This window comes from Oculina patagonica, chromosome 10 (assembly GCF_052425735.1).
Source record: "Oculina patagonica isolate OP01 chromosome 10, crgOcupat, whole genome shotgun sequence".
In the NCBI taxonomy this organism is placed as follows: domain Eukaryota; kingdom Metazoa; phylum Cnidaria; class Anthozoa; order Scleractinia; family Oculinidae; genus Oculina; species Oculina patagonica.
Window position 1 is genome coordinate 7,908,977 of NC_135767.1, and position 21,865 is coordinate 7,930,841.

Consider the following 21,865-nt stretch of genomic DNA (forward strand, 5'->3'; position numbering starts at 1 on the left):
CTTTAATCTTCTGTAGCCCCACTCGAGATAGTCAAAATATAAGGTAAGTTTTTTTTGTTTCTGATTTTGCTTTGTTTTGCTTAGCGTACCCTAGCCAACAACTATTCTTTAAGCTGTTATGTTACGGGTGCATCTCGAAACATTTGGTCTATTTTCAATGTTGTTGTTGTTGTTTTAATAACCTTGCTCAAACTAAAACATCTGTTGTTCTCTGTTTAGCTCATTGTCGCCTCAATGGTTTTTTTTTTACCAATGACAATAGTTCTTTTGAAGCCTTTTTCGATTTATAGGCAAGTTTGTACATCGCTTTATCGTGCAACATAGTCCCTTCAAATTTCACGACTGACATAATATTTATTTAATATTTATTTATTTATAAACTTTACTGGGTAGGGGTGACTCAATTGACTATTACAGTTATCTTACCATTGCAAAGCGACTCCTTTATTTTGTTAGCAGTATTTGGAAGTTCGTCATAAACCGGTGCCTCAAACACATGAGATGGCTTCGTCGCAATCTGCTGCAGTTCATCCGTAGCATAGTACTCCCCGACACCAACTGCTAGCGTGACCACCTTCATAGCTTTGAGATGTGCTGATGGTAACGCAACATCATCATTCGATACACCATCTGTCACGGCCACCAAACAGTTGTGCTTTCCTGATTGAGCGTGACCAAACAGATTATTCTGAACGGCCTCAAGTCCGGCACCAGTGTTAGTGGCATTTTCAGGATAGTCCATTGAATCGATCGCCTTGTTGATGTCGGACTTGGAGTAATACGTGTCAAATGTAAATTTTGTGATGGTAAGTGACGAGTAAACCACGAGTCCGACATTGGTGTCGTCTTTGTCGACCTTGTAGAAATCTACCACAGTTTTGATCAAATTCTTGTATTGTGAAGCAGCTGATGAGTTAAGGGATTTCATGCTTGCAGAACCGTCAATTAAGAAGGCCAAGTTGAATTTGTGGCGTTTGCAAACTGCAACAACAAACACGAAAGATAAGCAAGAAATCTAAATGCAATTTACGTTAGCATTGACTGTTTCAAAACACGTGCAAACTGCTCTAATCAATCAAGCAAGCACGCTACGTTCTAACCAACCAGGAGAAAGACCAAACCAATTGCGGCTTGCTAACGCAAGTCCTTCCAGCGCTTGGCACCGTTTACATGTTTTTCCGCGCTTACTACTGCTTGCATGTACTTCCCGCGCTTGGTACCCCTTGTTGGCACCGTTTTTGACTTGAGTTTTGATTGGCCCATTACCTAATTTTCGTTTGCAGTGATAAGCCAGTTGTGACAGACTAAGAGACCATTAAATATGTAAAACGGCCGTGAGGGTGAATGTCATAAGTTGCGTTTTTAAAGTGCTAAAACTATTTAAAGAAGATGCAAAAGAACTATTTGACAGCTATAAGAAAGAACTGCTCCAGCATCTTATTTCTCTTCAAATTATCTCTACACAAGGCTAGTAGACTACCATGGCTAAATACTATTTCCTTCGCAGAGGCTTCTGTTGTATTCGCGTACAAGCGCAGAGGAGAGAGCTAACCCTAAAGGACTAAGGAGCTTAACTGAAATGAGGTACTGTAATTGTTTAATGGAATTTACAATGTCAATGTATGTTGAAGATGAAATTGTATCTTTAACTACAACGCCAACAAATTTTTAAATCCTGCATGATTTTCCAAAGAATCAGTTAGCACCAGCGTACCTGATTGGCAGTTTATTCCCAGATATCCTTGTGGGCATGCGCAGTAATAACTTCCCTGGGTGTTCTTGCATTCGCCATTGTTCATGCAGGGGTCCGAGTCACACTCGTTTATATCTGAATAAAGATGAATGCAAAAAGTCATTAACTTGACAATAAAACTGTTAACACGTCTCCCTAGAGACGCGGTGGCCTTATGGTTAGCGCGCTGAGCCGGGCTCTGGATTAAGCGGACTGGATCCGAGCCCGGGGTCATTGCTGTTTGTTCTTGGGTAAGAAACTTTACTTTCCACCCTAGGCCGCGTTGTTCGAAGGGTGTATAACGCTATCTAGCGAATAAATAGCTCTCCAGTGGAAAAGTGTTAACAAAGCAAACTGCTCTATCCAATGGATAGTGATTTATTCGGAGGATAGCGTTATCCAGCCTTTGAACAACAGGGTCCTGGTGTGTTAATGGGTTCCGGCGAATTAAATGCTGGAGAGTTACCCTGCGATGGAATAGCGTCCAATCTAGGAAGGAGAGAGGAAAAAACTTCTAGCTGCAAAATGCTACTGAATCTGGGATAAACTCCGGCGGGTATGGGACACCTATGCAAGATGCAGACATTACCTTACCAGATAGGTATGCCCATTTTGCAAAGTGGTTTTAGTTCTGTCTTATTTAATAGTGTTAACAGCCGTTAAGTGTAGCTTTTTAGCACTAATTTGTGTCATTTCATAACACGCTTACCATCTTGACAATTTTCCGAGGTAAAACCAGCCTTGCAGTTACACGTGTACGAGTCAGCTGATGCAGTGCATTGTCCGCCATTGTGGCACGGATTGGGAAAACATGGAGATATTTCTGCAAAGTAATAGACAACAACAAAACATAAATAGCCTGAATTTTGTGTCACATATTGTACAAGGAAATGTCGCTGTTGTTGTTTTTTTGTTGTTGCTATGATCTTGTATTTGTCGTTATTGTTGTTCAGTTGTTTTCGTAGTTGTTTTAATTGTTTGTCCTGCTATTAGAAATATTTAGACGAAAATTTATTTTTCGATACCATGCTTGCGGGGTCCTTTATTCTCAAGGCTTGCTGACCATTTCACGCTAAGCATTGTTTATTTTAAGCTGGTTGGCAATTCTGGAAGGTGTGTTTACACCGACGTAAAGGGATAAAACAGTGCTTTGCTACAATAAAATTGTAAGCGTTCTTTCATTGGTTGCACAAAGCAATTGCAAGTTCTGCTTTTCTGCAACGATTGCAGCAACGGCCCGAAACATTGCAAGACATGTTTATTCCAAGGTTTGTTAAACTAGGACAAAGCTTAAAATTAGCGCAACGTGGGTCGAAACAAAATCGAGAGTAGCCGCCTGAAAAGTGGAATTATTTTTTAATGACGTTGTATATGACAAGCTTACCCTGATCACAGAGGCTTCCCGAGTATCCTTGTGGACATACACAGACAAACTCATCTCCTTTCGGAATACATCTGCCGTTGTTGAGGCATGGGGATGATGAACAAGGGTTCAATGCTGCAAAGTGAAAGAAGAATAGTTATCCTTGCACAAAAGTTACCGATACGTTACAATTTTCAAACTCATCAATAAAAGGCGAATTTTATTTCAGAGATGCCCTGCTGTAACCATGGCATCGAAAGAATAGCACACTACATGCTACATGTAGTTCATCTAAGCAACTACAATAATTGCATTGGTCATACAAAAGCTTGTTTCATTGGTACTGTAACCATCTTGTTAAACTCATTTATTGTAACCGCAACGGTCATTTGGATATCTAATTTTAATTGGCATACATTTCTACGAGTTTATTTCTAGTCTGTTCTCTCCTTCGTTTCAGTTTCGACGGAGAAAGATATATCGAACACTCGAGACAGTATTTCATCACATTTCCAAACACCTTGAACTTTCTCAAAAATTACTCCACTGCGCGGCGTAATGAACTCTCCTCTCAGTGTTAAGAAATGTGCAGACTAAAACACTATTTCGTGATTGATACATTACTTCTCGGTATTTGGGAAATTGAAGAAGTACTCCCTCTCGTGTTTGATATATTACTTCTGTTAAAAAAGCTATGCCACAATATTTTAAGTAATTTTTCTGATGTACAATTCCTTGTTCAAGTTGAAGTAAAAAAAATTATGATTTGTTTTCTAAGGTAGAATGATACAAAAGAGTAATGAAACCAAAAAATTAACAAGGGTGATTACAAATAAGGAAGATAAGACGGATTTTGAATGACATGAATTAAAAAAAAAAGGTTAAATGTTTCATGATGGGGCGTCCATGTGGTGGCTTTTAAACATTCATCCAACAGTAAAACATCACTTACCCATACACACTGATTCCTTCATGTCCTGTACAAAGTACGCTGTCTCCAATTTCGAGTATTTCGTGGATTTGTAGTACAGTGATGCCGGCTTGGAGGAAATTTCTTTTAGTTGTCCCTTAACCTTTTTATTTCCGTACCCAACTGCGAATATTTTCACTCCGTCCTTCCTGATTACCTGTGAAATATCCTCAATACCGTCCTTGGATTTGTCGTTTTGCAAAAGGATGAGTACTTTAGGAACGCCATTGCGACCATGCTTCGCAAAGACCTCGTCTTTCACATGCTTGAGACCTTTTCCGACATATCTTTTCTTCTTCTTGGGTAATTTAGTCTTGGAGAGCGCATAGTTAAGGTCCGTTAGAGAGAAGTAATCATTTAGATTAAAAATTGTCTCAGAATTGTCCCCGTATAAGACCAGACTAATGCGCGTTCCTTGCTGAGAAACGTGAAAGACTTTGGCTAAATTCTTGATGAATTGCAGGATTTTCTTAAACTGTCCCATCTTGACGTATTTCGTTCCATCCGCAAGGAAAACCAGATCTATCGTGGTATTACAACCTTAAACAAAAGAGAGAAATAAATAGGCTTTTAAACTCTGAAAGAAGACATGTTGAAAATATTATTTATATAATTTCAAATACACAAAAGACGTTCGCGGTTATGTACGCAACTGAAGCAGTTGCGAAAAGAAAGCATGAAAACATGGGTTTGCCTTTTTTAATGAAAATTTCAAATTGGTCAGTTAAATTTATACTTTACTTCTTTAGTGCTAGTAAATGTAAATGTCCGATTAAGGAAACTGCTGGCTAATGAAAACTCAAATAAGCACAAAATTGGACGTTCGAGTTATCTTTGAGAATTTTTGCCTGCAATGTCATTGGCATCGTCGCAGCTCATCGGGTAATCTTTAGAGCGATTTTGCGCTATATGAACAGGAATTAACAAAAAAAACTACCCTCGGTTGAAAACATAAATTACATAATATTTCCCAACTCTACGAGGTAAAAAATATAATCTACCTTTGTCGCAGTACTTTCCGTAAAAACCTTCTGGACAAACACAGTCATGGGATCCAATGCGGCTGATGCAGATTTGTCCTGCAGTACAGGTGTTATTTAGGGCGCAATAGTCAATCTCTGTGGAATAACAGAGTGCTGTTAAGTCTTTTGTTAATATATAGTTTAGATAGCACTTCTAACGCCCTTAGTCAAATAAAATCAAATTTTGGCCTCATATGGCAGTGGTTCAAGAGCTGCATGTATGCTGCGATGTATTGCCAGTTTGTGGCATGTACACAATCTCCGGTAAATCAATGGAAGCCTGAAAATTAAAGTTTCTAAGGAAACAACAAAATAATGAAAGTAAAGTAAGGAGGAACAAAAATGATAAGATTGGCGAAGATCAAGACGATTTCGAACAACGAGCTATACACGAACTAATGGCTCATTCCAGAGGGATATCATCTGTCAAGTTTAGTTCAACGGGTATCTACTTTGCCCCCCCCCCCCCCTCCCCTCCCAGCAAGGGGACTTAACAAAGTTTTCTTCAGGGAGGCTTCGCCTGTAAGGGAGCCAACCATTATCCTTTCATATACCATTTTTGACAGAATAGGAAATTCTTTCAAAATCCTTAGTGGAAAATGGTTCCCCCTTCAAGTACCTACAGTTGATGTATCTCTCTAAACGGACACCTCTATAAGACGGACACATGGTGTTGTTCCCGTCCCTGTCGTTTTTCAGTTATTTTACTGTAACAAAACTCCTTATAAGAGGGACATCTCTCTAAGACGGACAGTTGGAGCCGGTCCCAACGGTGTCCATTAAAGAGAGAGTTGACTGTGGAATGCCTTCCCTTTTATACAACTCCAGCCTGCAAAAGTAACAGTGGTCCACTGTAGAGAGTGCCCCCACCCCCTGACAGTTGTACAAGACGTTCGGCGTTTGACCCGAGACTATGGCTAATTCAAAGTCACTGTGATCACCAGTAGTCAAACTCTTTATACCTTCTTCACAGTGTGTTCCAGTAAAACCATCACTGCACGAGCACTGGTATCCATGTAAAGAGTTGTGGCAGGTTCCGTTGTTTAAACATGGACTGCTAAAGCAATGGTCGACAGCTGTGGACACAAAATTGCAATAAAGCATGAGCAAAAATTAAAACGGCTCCGAAAGCGATAAGTCATGGCCTGGCTTACTTGTCTTGAGTTAAATTTCAGCAAAATAATGAAGAAATCGATGATCGATATAGTTTTTTACTTTATAATAAGGTTTTTAACTATTTTAAACCTCTCTAAAGCCCAGGCCAAACGAGAAAGAGAGTTGATGAGAGTTCAAACTCTCGCTCTCGTTTGGCATGGAACTCTTATGCACTCTTATCGACTCTCATGCGCTCTCGTCGACTTTGAACGTGCTGAAATTTTCACGAGAGTCAATGAGAGTTTGACGGACACTCGTTCTCGTTTGGCCCGAGTTGTTGATAGTCGATGATAGTTGACGAAAACTCTCATGCGAGTCAACTCTCATCAACTCTCATCCTAGTTTGGCCTGGGCTTAAGACAGATAGACATTTTTTTTTTCATATAACCTTGCAACCCGAAAGTTGAATTATTTACATATTTACTTACTTATTTACATATTTACGTCATATTAAATTCACTAGATAAAGTTTGTTTGTTGTTTGATTGATTGATTGACTGACTGACCGACTGACTGACTGACCGACTGATTAATTGATTGATTGATTGATTGATTGATTGATTGATTGATTGATTGATTGATTGATTGATTGATTGATTGATTGATTGATTGGTTGGTTGGTTGGTTGGTTGGTTGATTGATTGATGTTTTTTTTTCTCCAGGGTTACATAGTTACTTTGAACAGTATGTTTTTGAAAACAACCTTGTAAATGATTACACAAGTAGTAATTACTTTTGGGCATTTATTAAAACACGCTTATTTTACCTTCACATATCATTTCATGAACCTGCCAACTGACGTTTACAAGTTGAATATATGTGGTCTGCAATATAGTGTTTGAGTGGGGATGGCTGGCGGCGCTTTCAACTTGCCCCATATCGTACCAGTCTCCCAAAGCGACCACTACGATGGTGACGTTCATGTCATGAAGCAGTTTAGATGCAACTGAAACAGCATCGTTAGAAGTTCTATCAGTGAAAATGACAAGAACACGATGGACGTTTGGACGGCTGTCCGTGAAAAGGTGTTGCCTTGTGTAGTTTAGTGATTTTCCAATCAATGTCCCGGCAGGAAGAGACGAGAAGTTTTGCAATGCTTGAATTGTTTGATTTCGCGTGGAATTAAAGTAACTCACTGTCTTCGCTTCTGACGAGTACAGGACCACTCCAACCCTTGTATTTATATCGGGAAGATAGTTCAGTATAAACTTGACAACGTTTATTATTTTTACGATGTGATGAAGGCTAGAAGATCCATCTATCATAAAAACCAAGTCAATCATGGTTTCTTCGAAGACTGCAATAAAAGGCACACAGTAAGAATTAAATACATCATTCTAATATAGACCCTAATGACCATAGTCTATTATAGTATATTTTAGAAACAACTAATTATGCACTTCATTTACTTTGATCGCAGAAAAAAAGATTACAAGGCAAGTTAAACCTAAATGAACAGAGTATTTTGGGAGCGCATGACAAATTCCACTAGTATTTCTTTTTCACAGCAAGCATCATAAGAATTCATAACACTAATGTTTGGCTTAATCACAATGGTCATATTTGTGCTAAACAGGGCTATTGCTAGTGATGTTATTTATTTGAAAAGAAATAAGCTAGTGTCGTTTTGGGGTGTGATATCGTGCTTTAAAAACGAAATTGCAAGAAGTGTGGTTCATTGTTTGCCATTGTGTTCTTTCGTGATCAGTTGAAAGAAACCTTACTGTACCTTTATCACAAATTAATTTTTTTGTTAGTCAGGTTCGAGCCCTAGGCGGGGTAACTATGTTGTGTTCTTTGGCAAGACACTTTACTCTCATAGTCCGCTTTTTTGGCTAAGGTGTATAAATGGGTACCGGCGAATTTACTACTGGGGTTAACCCTGTGATGGACTAGCATTCCATCCAGGGGGGAGTAGAAATACTCCTAGTCGCTTCATGCTAAGGAAACCGGGATGAGCTCCTCGCCTGATGGCCAACTAGCCTCGTATGCAGATTTAACCTTTAGCTTACCTTTTTCACAATTTTTGCCAGCATATCCCATTGCACAGTTGCAATAGTAGTCTCCCATTCTCTCCTCACAAGACCCTCCGTTCTGACAGATGTTGTTAGGCAGTGAACATTCTTTGATATCTAAATAGGAAAAGGAAACAAATTAATCTGCCTTGAGTTACAGTAAAAACCCGCGTGTAAGAACCTAGGGATTTAAGAACCTTCTGGCAGAAATTTGCTTTTTTAATACCCCAAAATATAAGAACCTATTTAGCCAAACAAATTCCAACAGGTTCTTATATGTGGGGTTTAACTATTTAATTTATATATTTTCTTACCAAAAACCACCATACAGTACTGTATCATTGATCAACTAATGTTGTTGGAATTTTGGCAACATGGGTACATTAATAAATATTTATAATGAAGAACAGACCAGATTTTATACTATTTTCTGATAATCAACAACAATGTCTACTCTGTAGTAATTAAGAACCTAATTAAGAACCTACTTAGCCTAAACTGTCAATAAGTACCCCATGATACAAGAACCGGTTTTGCCAAACTCTGAAAAAAGTAGGTTCTTACACGCGGGTTTTTACTGTATTTATACAGATTTACAAAGGAAAAAACGGATCTTCAGCTAGAAAGCCACAATATTAGAACGGATGAACTTTAACTAGAGTCTTTGTTTACAATATTTGTCTCATAAGTATAAGCGCTTCACTTTCAGATCGAGCTACAAAAAATATCAATCTTGAATATTGAAAGTACATGGTACAATTAACTTTCACTATAAATTTGAGCTCAATCTATTAAGACGGAATCCACTATGAATTCGAGTAATATTTATTTAAATTGGACAAAAATCGACTACCAGAACAATTTAAATCCTATTGCGTTTATTTCCTACCCTTTATTAAAAGTAAAGATGTAAGTAATTATCCGTGATAACACCAACAATAATTCCTTATCAGAGTATGAGAAAATGAATTTCAAAGTTCACAAATTATAGGCAAAATCTCACGTGTAGCCATTTTGTAAGTCGTCTTTAAGCGATTCAGTGGAACTTCGAAATTGGTTTTCGATGTTTGGTGTTGTTAGAAAAGATTTCTTTTGATAAGATATTTGAAGCAGTAACACAAAAGTTTGCAATAAGGTGTAAATGATTTTGGTACAACAATTTCTTATCAGATTCTTAGAGAATGAAATTCAAAGTTCACAAGCTATAGGCAAAAGCTCACGTCTTTTAAGCAATTCAGTGGAATTCAGTGGAACTTCGAAATTGGTTTTCGATGTTTGGTGTTGTTAGAAAATATTTCTTTTGATAAGATATTTGAAGCAGTATCACAAAAGCTTGCAATGAAGTGTAAATAATGTTGGTACATAATTTTGTCCAATAACTACTCGAAGTCCTGGCGGATTCCATCTTAAATACATTTTCTGTTGCGCAGGTTTGAAAATTTGATATTTTACAAATAATGTATGGGCCACCCAAAAATTTTGCAGTTTTTTGAACGCTAATATATCTCCTTGAATATTGCACACAAAGAGCTGAAAATTTCGCAAATAATTAAGTTCCACAAGCTCTTTAAATATCTGGAATCAATTTGTATATAACATGATGCCTACTCCACGCAAAGTCGCATGCTAATGAGGCAAAATGTAAACAATAACGTCATCAAAGATCGCCCTATTCGTGCAACATAAAATTTTGGGCTTTTTAGCTTATAAAGTTATTCACCTTCTTCACAGTTGACCCCAGTCCACCCCGCAGGACAAGCGCAGTAATAAGAGTTCAGCGGTAAAACTTGACAGGTTCCATTATTATTGCAAGGCTCAGGATTGCATGGATCGTCAGCTGTAATAGAGAGAGATGATGGCAAATAAAATCTGTCCTACGTTTACCCATTAGCAACCTCTTGGGCGGGCCTGTCTCGTAACAGAAATGCTATGAGTATCATTAACATACTACTTGCGAAAATTTTCAGAAACAGCACACAACGTTTTAGTTTTGAAGAAGTCATGTTTCATCTACAAAATAAATTTCAGTACATAACAAATGAGACTGTTGAAACATCTCTTCTTCAAAACTAAAAGGTGTTGTGTTATTTCTAAAACGTTTTACTAGCATTGCTTCTTAGTATCAAGACTGACCTTTATGAATTATCCACGTTGCGTAAAGCAATGAACTTTAAAACATATAGAAATGTATTTTTGCGCTGTGGCGTAAAACGAACCTATTTCCACTCTCCCAAATTAAACACACATATAAAATATTACGTTATCCCATAATCTCCATTGTTAGTTTTGCCTTTTCTACAGTTATCCGCGTAACTATTATATATAATTGTGATGTTATTCCAGCGTTTTTTTTTTCAATTTCATGATACCCCCTCCTACATTCATATTCTCCTGTTTTCCAAAAATATTTAATTTGGAAAATGTGATACTTTCTGTTCTTATTTGATTTGTATTCCTCTAAAATCGCAAGGGTTCTGCGATATCATCTTATTAAATTAAGCTGTTACAAGCTTAAAAAAATTCCAAACCTTTGTCGCAGTTCAATCCTGAGTAGCCGAAATAGCAGTGACATGTGTAACCGTTATCCGACAAATTACATGTGCCATTCTGACAAGGATTACTGGAGCATGGGTCGAGTGCTAGAAAATAAATCAGTTATTAGTATCATAATTTCTTCAGTTTTCAGTGCATACAGGCTTAAGTAACTCGTTAACCTAAACTAACCGCGTTTACTGCAAACCTAGGCCTTTGCTAAACTCGATTTGTAGGTGAATGAAAAGCATGATCCAAATACAGACTTGTCATTATTGTAGTTGTTGTTGTTATTGTAATTGCTGTTGTTGTTGCTTTGGCTGGTGATGTTGTTGTTGTTGTTGTGGTAATGGTGGTGGTTGTCGTTTTGCGCGCAATTGTTATTATAGCTTCCAATGACTATCTTCAGTTTGATCCCGTTATTTCTTCATTCGTTGGCAAGTGCAAGTAAATCAATGGTAAAGGCCTAGGGGCACTATCACAAAGAGTTTACTACATTTCAGGTCAAAACAGTGCCAAAACTATGACCGAGTACCTTCGCTCATAAACGAAACACGCAAGGGAGGAATTTGAAAAAGTCTGCCAGAATTTCTCAATTTCAGATCAAAACCAAGTGCATGCGTAACTGCTTGTGATAACACCCCTAAAATAACCTCTGTGTCGCCTAGTATATAAATTTTCAACAAAACTACACCGCTAGTTTTAGGTTTCTGTGGGATGCGGTTAATAGGGTTAATAACTAAAAATATATTACCAAATAACTACGAAATATTCTCACCTTGACCTAGCTTATCTTTAAAGAATGCAACTTGAAAGGAAATATCTTTTCCAGAATCAAAAGTGAGTACATGCTGGCTGTCGGGATCAGAGGAGATCTCGTTCAATTGACCCAAACTGTATTGATCCCCAACCGCAATGGTGAAAATTGTCACATTATAATACTTCAATAACAGATGAGAAGCTACTGTGATGTCATCATGGCTTTTACTGGCCGTCAGGATCACTAAGACTTTAGGAACGTTCGGCCGTCCGTCACTTGTGTTATAGAGTATAGAAGCTAGGTGTAACAGAGCCTCTCCTAAGTTACTTTGAAGACTTGCAGGATACACAATTTTGTCGATGGCATGTTCTAAAGTTGATTGGTTGTAGTGATCATCGAAGTCTGACACCAAGGAAGGATCGTCTCCATACACGCCAACACAAACATGAGTTTCGTCTTTAGACACGTTTAACGAGGCAGTGATAGCTTTGGCAAAGTATAGGAAGCTGAGGAAGGTTTCCTTGGTTACCACAAGACTACCATCAATCAAAACGGCAAGGTCCAGTTTGGTGCTAAATTCTACAAGAAAAGTTTCAGCACGATTTTAACTGAATGAAACTTTAAACTAGAAGTTAGCTGAGCTAAGTGTGACCGCCAAAGATTAACTCAGACGTCCAAAATATCAGATAAGAGTTCATTATTGATCGAAATGATTCTAACAATCTAGTTTTACAGTTCTGCGTGGCATGTCACTAAACAAAAATTTTAATAAATTTGTGACGACTTTTTTACATCTATTTGGCAATCTTTTAATGGCTTCTGTTTCAAGCGGCCAATCAAAACCGCTGATTACGGATCTTACACTCTCATTGGCCAGTTTTCACCATCACGGAAGTCTTTATTTTTCTTTACAACAATCTTTATCTTTATTTTTTTTTCGTGCCCAGAAAAATCTTACAATAGAGATAAATACATGCAAAGTGAAAAAATAACAATGAAAAAAGAAATAGCTAAGGCTAATCGAGCTAAGTGGCTAGGCCAAGCGGAAAAAAATGTTGCAATAAAGTTACAGAGTATAAAGAGTTTTCAAAAATCAATCAAAATTTGAAGCGTGGCCATGAAGGCCCAAAAAACACCTGCATTTCAATGCGTTACAATATGGTCTGTGTACTTACCGTACTGACAGCTGCTTCCATACTGTCCACCAGGGCATACACACTGGTAACCACCCCAAGTATTGACACACTGTTTATCATGCGTACAATTTGCTACACCAGCAATGCATTCGTTGATATCTAGATTAAGGAAAGTAAAAAGTTGAAAACCAAAAGATACTGATAAGTGGGTTGTTTTCAAGTTAGCAATCATAACAGAGGTCGGAAAAAGGTTCAACGACAAGCAAGTATGTCAATAAGCCATAGAAATGATATCAATTACTACGTAATGTTAATGTTAACGTTAAGTACTTTGGGTATATAACCATGGTATATGCAAATATATGACTATATGAATAAGAACTGACCTTTGCTGTATGTCTTTGTCCTTGTTTTATTCTTTTATTTTCCACTTGAGTAAATGAGATCATTAAAACACCCCCCCCCCCCCCCAAAAAAAAAACAACTTAAAGCTATGAATGAAATTCTTGCTGTTATCTAAAGAGGTTGCAGCCAAACTCACAAAACCTTATTTGGAAAGTAAAAGTCACATTCCGTCCACTTTAAGGTAATCCTTTTGATATTTTCTTTGAGTAACTTTGTTGAAAACGAACAAGATAGTACATATCAAACATATCTTTGTTGGTTTGTCTGTCTGTTTGCTTTTTTAGATCTCGTTCTTTTTCTAACCTTTTTATAAAGCCTGTGCATAGTAGAAAGATAAATACAAAATTATTACCTTGTTCACATGTTGGTCCTTCAAAGCCATGGGGACATAAACACGTGAAGTTACTGCCTGTGGAACTGCAGTTCCCTCCATACTGACAAGGAAAACTTGCACAGGGATCCACAGCTGTATTCACAAAATAACACACTTCCGTTACAATACTTAGACGCAATATTGGAAAAGGATTCGAATCTACCTCTGCTTTTTTTTTTTTGCTTTGTTAGTCTAATTGTTTTTTTTTTTTTTTTTTTTTTTTTTTTTTTGCGAAATAACGCTACATAGTGAAATCAAAGGCTCTATGAGCAAAGTCGTGAATGTGGTATATTATAAACTGATAGCCCAGAATTAGCCAAAATAAATTTTAAATGTCTGCTGACAAACGACAATTTTTGTAATTGTCTATGAAATCTGTTAAACGTACGTCATAGTTGAGTCATGTTTAAAATTCTAGCTGGTAAGTGATAAATAACCCCATATTCTAACTGAAAACTAACCATCCAGTAGTCCATCGAAGCCTTCTAGCTAAGCAGCTAAGAAGTGAAGATTATTTCAGAGCTTAAAATAATTAATGCTGAGAGAGACACGTATAGTGGTAACAAGATATGAGGTACCTTAAGATGCTGCGAAGCTGGTAATGGAAAGAAGCTAGGGAATTTTTTTTCACCAAACTGTTTCACATTTGCTAAAGGGTTCTTTAATTAATAACCAGGTAACTCAGCCATTTTATACAGGACAGTGGAATTATTCGACATACATTTTTCTCTGTTAAAGAATGGCAGACACTGTGACAGAAGGCAAATAATTAAAAGAAACTAACAGATGCCTCATACATGTGGCTTCTAAGAATTGAAATTGGCAGGAAACAGTAAAGTCAACATAATTTATTATCAATTTAGAGGCCTGATACATGTAACAAATGAAAACTGCTGCTTATTTCCTTTTCTGGTTCCTTTACTACACCCCTCTGTAACAGACCTGGTGACACCTGATTTTCCACCAGGTTTTCAACACAAAATCGACCAGGGAAGTCAAAAATCCACCAGGTCGATTATTTTTTCACCGCGGAGGTCGATGATTTATTAAATCTAACCATGTATGTATATACATGCAAAACTCTGTGACCCAATATGCAATAAACTTAGCGGGGTAATCGGCGTGCTCAACTTTGCGCACCGATGTCGGCTGTAGATGACACCGTCGTTTTTTTCGCATTGTTTGTAAACAACTGAAGTAATGTTCTCTTTGTATACTGCTCTTACACGAAGAAAAGTTGCAAAATAGAAACAGAATCGATTTTGCGATCCCCGTGCGTTCTTTGTATCGTACAGTGCATTACCGCCACTAGATCCGCAATGGGTTATATTCCTAAAATCCGCTGAAATTCTAGGCTCGATTTCCAGCCGCTTTTTCGGGAAAATGAGCCCGCGGTCATCCCCCTCTCGGGGAGGAACGAAGACCGGACCCGAGAATACGGCGGAAATCGAGCCTACTGAAATTCTCGCAAGTCTTGGGTCCATCAGAGGATCATAAACGGCACGCAATGCATGCAGAAGCGATGACATACAGAGGAACAAATTCCGCCGACCGCCTAATGATATAAGGCGATGGTCTGACGTCATCGCCTTAAAATGATTAAACTTCCTTCGGATGCATGTTATTTTTCCAGTTCTTAGCAGGCCTGTAGGCAGGATTTAAAATGACGGTTCTACAGAGCGCCAAAGATCTGAAAGATGCTATCGTGTGATCGCCGAAGGTGTAAGTTACTGGTGGTCCAGGGGCATGCCTCCCCGCGAAATTTTGAAAGATTAGACAGCCCGAGATCACATTTCGTGCGTTTTGAAGGGAGTTTCACATGCAACCAGGCAGCTTAAAGTAAACGTAAAAAAAACACGATTATTTCAAAAACTTTTCAGTCAAATTCAAAGCTCCTTATTTTTGGAAGGGGAAAGCGCTTCACCAGGCAACTAACCTTGCGCTTGACGGATTACACCCGCCAAAACATACTGTTTCAAAGGACTCAAAGAAATTGGGAGAACTTTTCGTGGGATCATTTTCTCGACTCCCTAGTTTGAACGTCTCCCAAGCCCTGCTAATCTGAATACAAGTTTAATTGCTTTTCCAGAAGGTAACTGACATAAAGATTTATTATCAAAAGAGACGTGCACTAAGTCCACTAAGAGACAGATCCAGAGGTTGTCTAGCACGCGCGCGCCTAAATTTAAACTGTGTCGCCCGTTAAATACCGTTTGCAAATGTTCAAAATGCCGGCCCTTATTCGTTGATCCATTTTTGGAAGACCAAAGCATGAAGAATCAAAATAAGGAAACCGTCTGCTTATATCTTTTACAGGTCGAATGAATTGTCCCTTTCTTCGGATTAAGCGAGCAATGAAAAATACGTGGTATGACTGCTGTCCTCCAGCTAGGCATTATTAGTTTCATGCAGGTGAAAGCTACACAAAGCACTATTTACACTGTACCTACAATTTGAGGCGGCTTAATTAAAATTTACCGTAATACGCCACTTGAATGATCTTGAATGTACTTGAACAACTTGAGTACTTTTTATAGCACATTGTGCCGGCGAGCTGCAAAGTTAAACACGATATTTACATCAAACGACGCTCAAACTGTTCAAGGCTGCTTAATCGACGGAAAAAAAGCCACTTAATACTCACGTACCAAGAATTATATCGGTCAAGCTGATTATCCTCTGCGTAGTTATTCTATAAAACGCTGTAGATAGCCAGGTCGAAAATACTTCCATACATTCGCTTTGGGCCGCACGCACTGTAGCCTGCGAGCGAGACGCATTTCCGGCCGCAACAGATTTGTTTTGTCTCTTCAGTGACGTGCATGACATCAGAACAAGCGACGAAAACAATAAAAAGTTAACAATTATATTTTTGCTATTTACATCAAGTTATAGACAATTATTAAATTATCGATCTTCTTGCCGCGCGTCGTTTTCTTCTGTTTAAGCCAGCAGAAATTCTTTGGTTGATTTTTCCTGACCAGGTAAACAAAATTCTCCACCGGGGAGAAATAAAATTGACCAGGGATTTTTCAAATTATCACCAGGGACCAGGGAGGTCAAATTTCCACCAGGGAGGGCAAAATAACCCACCAGGTCGGGTTTCACCAGGTCTGTTACAGAGGGGTGTTTTACTTGCAACCAAAAAGTTTACTTTATCCCTTTACATGCCACGAAAATCATCAATGCATTTTAATCAGCCTTATTAATTCGTTTTTAAATAATCTCTATACATTGCCAGCCATTCTGCATAGATTTGGTGGCCATGTTGGATTAAAGGATCTGAACCTTAAAGCTTGTTTATCTTTTACTCTTTGTTTTCAGCAGTCAATAACAATAACTTCCAAATATTTTATTTTTCAAGCTGTACAGTCTGCTAAAAGTCAATTTATAGAGAGCAGTATTCACTGTTTGTGAAATGAGAGTAAATTTGAAATAAAATTCTTTTTCTGATCATGTGTTTCATACAAGTTACTGCAGGATGTTCATTCCAGCCCACACCTCTTGACAGCCTAGCCCCATGCAGAGTTCAGTGATGTGCTGTATTGCAGGATATTGTTTTGGCGAATCTGTCAATTAATTCAAAATTCTATGTGCCTTGTTAAAATAAATCTGTAGGGCAACACGTACAACAAACCATCTAAGTGTAAGCAATTTGTTATTTATCAACATGGCATGCAACCAGGTTCCTTTTCGGCTGAGATGACTCCATGCATTTACTTGCGGGGGGGGGGGGGGGGGGGGGGGGGAGGCATAGGACATGTACAGAAATCAACCTTAAGGTTACTATTGTTATATTAGTGGCTATTACATTTTAGCGATTTTAGTGAGTTGGGCGAAAATCGCTAAATTGAGTACTTGCTAAAATTTGTCTTGGTCAAATTTCAAGTACCTCCCCGGTACCCCCTTCCCACCCTAATGGAACACAAAAATGGATACTGGTAACTTTGTTCTTTTAGGCAACGCAATTTGTGTTCATTCAATGTCAAGATACGGTAGTTTTTTTTCTTTTACTGAACATTTATTTTCATCTTAGCCATATGTTCATCACCGGCCAGTAAAAGCTGGTTTACACGATATTAGTATTTTTTGAAGTTTTTGGAAAATCCCTATATTAAATAGTCGCTAAATCTTCCTCAGAAAAAATCGCTTAAATTAATAGCCGCTAACAATAGTACTCTCTCAGTGTTTCTTTGAATGTCTACCCCATAGCACTCAGTGGATGTTGACAAAGCAACAAATTACCTGAGTGCAATGATACACCCCTGGAGAACTACAGTTACCACAGTTGAACTAATATGTCCCTTTTGTGACAGACCATGTGTATGAAGAAAAAATAATTGTAAGGGACTGATGCATAATACTGTGTTTACAAATGTAGTTTTGCCTTCAAAAGCAGAGCAAATTTATCATTCACATAAGGCTTGCTACCTAATGAGCTACGAATGCCAAAGGAAATTTTGATTGAAGTTTAAGTCACGAGATAGATGTACTTGGGAACTTCGTTAACGAGAGTGTGACAACGAATATAAAATATTACTAGATACAAAAACTTGATGAACGTGCAAATGAATGATCGACCGAAAGACAAAGCAAGCCAACTATAGATATCTCTAATTGTTTCGAAACGCATCAGTTTAATCTTGCTGAGTGGGAATAATTTGTAGCGGAAAATACAGCCTTTTTTAGGGTGATTTATTACTTACCAACTATTTGATTGCATTTCAATGAAAGATAAATTCATATCCGCGGACTTTCAAAATAAGCTACTGATCGGCGTGCAAGTTTCTTGCTTCCTTGGCCATCCTTTCCGTTGCATTGTGTGTAAATGTGGATTCGAGCACTGGCCTCACTAGAAAAATCCCTTCCAGAAAGGAAAAAATATTCGTATTCTCCTGATGTACATCCACAAGTTCGCATTACAACTCGGGAAACCAGCCCTTGTCCACGTTCATCCGCCATTTTGAACTTAATTTAAACTTAATATAAAATTGCCAGGTTACCAAGGGAGTTTACACAAATTTAATTGAATTTCTCCAGCAAACCGCAATAAGTCGTTCATTGCCATTCACGACTTAAAAATAAAGCATTGAGAAATACTCACTCCTGAAAAGGTTGGTATAAACAACAAAACAACAATAACTTTACCTTCACTGACAGCACCGCCAACGCTTCCATGCATAACATCCAAGTCGTTGTAGCTAACGGTGATCACGTGATCGGTAATTGCTTCCAACTGCTCTATATCGAAACTGCTCCCAACTCCAATAACGATAATTTTGATCCCTTTACCACGAAGATCTTGTGCAATTTCTGTAAAATTACCAGTGAGTGTATGACTGACAAATATCACCAAGACATCGGGTACGTTTTCTCTGTCAGTCGTAAAAATCTGTTCGCCAGCAACGCGTAACGCGTTTTCTACGTTGAGGGGTGTTTTATCAAGGAACGGTAAATTCTCAATAGCAGCATCAACCGCCGAAGAGCTGTAATGTTCTGTGAAGTTAAATCCAATGACGACACTGCTCGCATACACCGCTGCAGCCACGTTGGTTTGTTCCTGAGAGATATTGTAGTTGGACAACAGTGTTTTTGCGAGGAGTAGCGTTTGTTGGAAATGGTCGGAGCCCAAGTAGGTTGAACCATCAAAGAGGAATGCTAGGTCGAAAACGTTCGTCATTATTCCTGAAAGAGAAGATGAAATCCGTAAATCAGTGTACCTTAGCAGAACTACATTAAAACAACTAAGGTATTTTCTAAAAAATAAAAAAATAAACAATTGCTTTATTTAGAGAGAAAGCCACATCAGCTCTAGCTAGTTTTTATGCGGGTCCTCTATCCAGCTTGAAGGTCGAATTGGAATTTGGAAATGTTGGTTTTTCGGGAGGGAGGAAAACCAGAAAACCCGGAGAAAAACCCTCGGAGCAGGGCAAGGACCAACAACAAGTCAACCCACATATAGCAGCGGGCCGGAATCGAGCCGGGTCACATTGGTGGGACGCGAGCACTTTCATCACTCATCACTGTGCTATCCCTGCCCCCCCCCCCCCCCACCCCCTTTTCTCAATGTAGTGAGAGTTTAAACATATATCTTGATATCAAGGCTCTGTTAGAATTAGTCTTCAGCAAGGAAAATCACCTTTTGGAGCGAGATTTAGTACCACCGAGCCTTGTAAATACAGATTCCGGAAGGAAAAACAAAGGGGGTTTTAAAATTTTTTAGATTGGGGAAAAAAAAAAAAAGATTTTTTCAATTTTGGGGCCGAAAACCAAATTATGGGAAGAAAAAAAAATGAAGGAAGATATAAAAAATAAAGGTAAAAATTAGGGACATATATTTAGATTTGACAGTAGAAGATAGGAAAGCAATAAAAATATTACCTACCTATTTGACAATGGATTCCAGTGTAGTTTGCAACACAGTTACACTCATAACTTCCAAAGGTATTTTTGCAACTATAGGCATCATGCAAACAAGGATTGTTGAAACACTCATCGATGTCTGCAAGAGTAATTTTACGTTCAGCTTATGCAATACATGCTTTTTATCAGTCTGTGCTAAAAATTTGTGCGCGCCTTCGCATTGGCTTCTTCGAGGTCAGATAACTTCTAACAAAAAAAAAAAAAAAAAAAAAAAAAAAAACTGTTTCCCACCAGAAGTCTCAGTCAGATCAGTTACGGAGCCTCGGGAAACATTGAGATTCAAGGGAAACAAAATTAACTGTTTCCCTCGGGACCAGTCATTAAAAAAATAATGTTGTATGTCACACGTAGCCGCCCGTGGGCTCAAGAGTCTTCTGCGGTAAAACTAAACAGTATGTGCTTCATTACTGTGGGCTCAAAAACCAATCAACAGAAAATTCAAAAGACATGCCTAAAAAATGCTTCAGGACGACCAGTTTCAAACACCGGTTTGTTTCGTCAACGATCGTGAATGACGGTTGAATCAAATATCGTTACGAGTAAGAGTGGAGTCTCCTTTTCTTTTCCTCTTACATGTAAAATAATCTTGCAGGGAAGACAGCTACGTCCCTTACAAATCACGTTGCTTGTTATGGTTGAGACACTAAACTCTGCAAGACTAAGAAACTATATGAAACTGAAATAAACTTTCCCAGCAACTCTGCCATTTAATCTTTGTTCACTCCAATAATATAATACATCAAACTTTAGAGTTGAGTTATCAGTACCAATGTTAAAAAAAGAGAATAAACATGCCTTTCCAACCTGGAAACTTCCAACCCTTATTACCTCACCCGTTAAGTTTTCTTTATATTCTCACCTTCCTCACAATTTGTTCCCTTCAAACCAGCAGGACATGCGCACTGGTAGTTATCTTGAGATAAGAAACACGTTGCTCCATTCTTGCAAGGTTGAGAAACACAGAAATCTTCAACTGACAAAAAATACGATACGAATAATATTAAAAAAATAAGGTAGAGAAACAGAAAGCTTCAACTAAACAAAAATAAAATACATAAGACACATAAGATATACTGTATATTTCTACAAGAATTGTATATTTCTACAACGAATACTATTCAAAGTAAAATTAATGCCTCTCGGTATGTTTGGACTTTACTTTGATCTACCTTAAAACAATGGACGCTATAAAGACTTCCATACCTCAAATGCAGCCCTACTAAAAAGTAAGTTTATATTAAATTACACCATTGAAAAATGGGCCAATCTTTTTTAAGCCTTACCTTCACAATTTTGTCCAATAAATCCATGCAGACAACTACATTGATAACTATCAGCAGAGTCGGTGCAAGTTCCATTGTTCAAGCACGGATCATAGTAACAATGGTCAACTTCTGCAAGAAAGAAAATAGGCACAGTATAGTTGTATTCGTGTATGCAATCTTTAGTGGTGTCCGGCAGTGTCAAAAGAGTTCATTATGTTTCATTATATTGCCAGTGGATATTCTATTAAGCACCGAAGTATTATACTTTAAAGCCCCTGTTAGCCTTTAGTACAGGCGTATCTTGGGACGAGTGAGCGCTGAATATTCAATTAAGGAGAATTGAAGCCGTCATATCGGAATAGGAAAACAGAGAGAAAGGTCGCCGGGGCGTACAACACCGTACAAGGGCGCTCGGTAATCAAAAACGCCTACATTGCAGACAAACCACTTTTTCGGCTCAAAAGGTTTTCTCTGATTTCAAAATCGCTTATACTTATATAGAAAATAGTACGTGAACGAGTGGGAAAGTTATTTGTTTATAAAGTCAAATCTGCTTTTCGATGCTTTAGTTTCTCGGAAATAGAATAGCTTCCGGTATTTGGTAAATAATGAAAGTAGCTAGTTGTTGTTTATCCTGAAACTAAGCAAAATTAACAAGGAAAACGGAACACCGAAATACAATATTTACAATCAAAATAGCAGTATAAACATAGC

General features: G+C 38.1%; 1 protein-coding gene across 2 annotated transcripts in view; it reads right to left on the reverse strand.

The window, feature by feature from the left end:
- The window catches only part of LOC144628269 (uncharacterized), a 66,175-nt gene that overhangs the window by 13,918 nt on the left and 30,392 nt on the right, over positions 1 to 21,865 (reverse strand). For both annotated transcript variants that reach the window (XM_078486339.1, XM_078486338.1), the window contains 18 exons: positions 21,170 to 21,280; positions 20,746 to 20,859; positions 19,849 to 19,965; positions 18,612 to 19,148; positions 13,443 to 13,556; positions 12,725 to 12,844; positions 11,568 to 12,128; positions 10,786 to 10,896; positions 9,978 to 10,094; positions 8,255 to 8,374; positions 7,009 to 7,539; positions 6,050 to 6,163; positions 5,067 to 5,183; positions 4,048 to 4,605; positions 3,117 to 3,230; positions 2,442 to 2,555; positions 1,715 to 1,828; positions 427 to 981 (listed from right to left, as the gene is read on the reverse strand). In XM_078486339.1, coding sequence (XP_078342465.1) covers positions 427 to 981; positions 1,715 to 1,828; positions 2,442 to 2,555; positions 3,117 to 3,230; positions 4,048 to 4,605; positions 5,067 to 5,183; positions 6,050 to 6,163; positions 7,009 to 7,539; positions 8,255 to 8,374; positions 9,978 to 10,094; positions 10,786 to 10,896; positions 11,568 to 12,128; positions 12,725 to 12,844; positions 13,443 to 13,556; positions 18,612 to 19,148; positions 19,849 to 19,965; positions 20,746 to 20,859; positions 21,170 to 21,280 — 4,239 coding nt within the window. The remainder of the gene's footprint in view (positions 1 to 426; positions 982 to 1,714; positions 1,829 to 2,441; positions 2,556 to 3,116; positions 3,231 to 4,047; positions 4,606 to 5,066; positions 5,184 to 6,049; positions 6,164 to 7,008; positions 7,540 to 8,254; positions 8,375 to 9,977; positions 10,095 to 10,785; positions 10,897 to 11,567; positions 12,129 to 12,724; positions 12,845 to 13,442; positions 13,557 to 18,611; positions 19,149 to 19,848; positions 19,966 to 20,745; positions 20,860 to 21,169; positions 21,281 to 21,865) is intronic.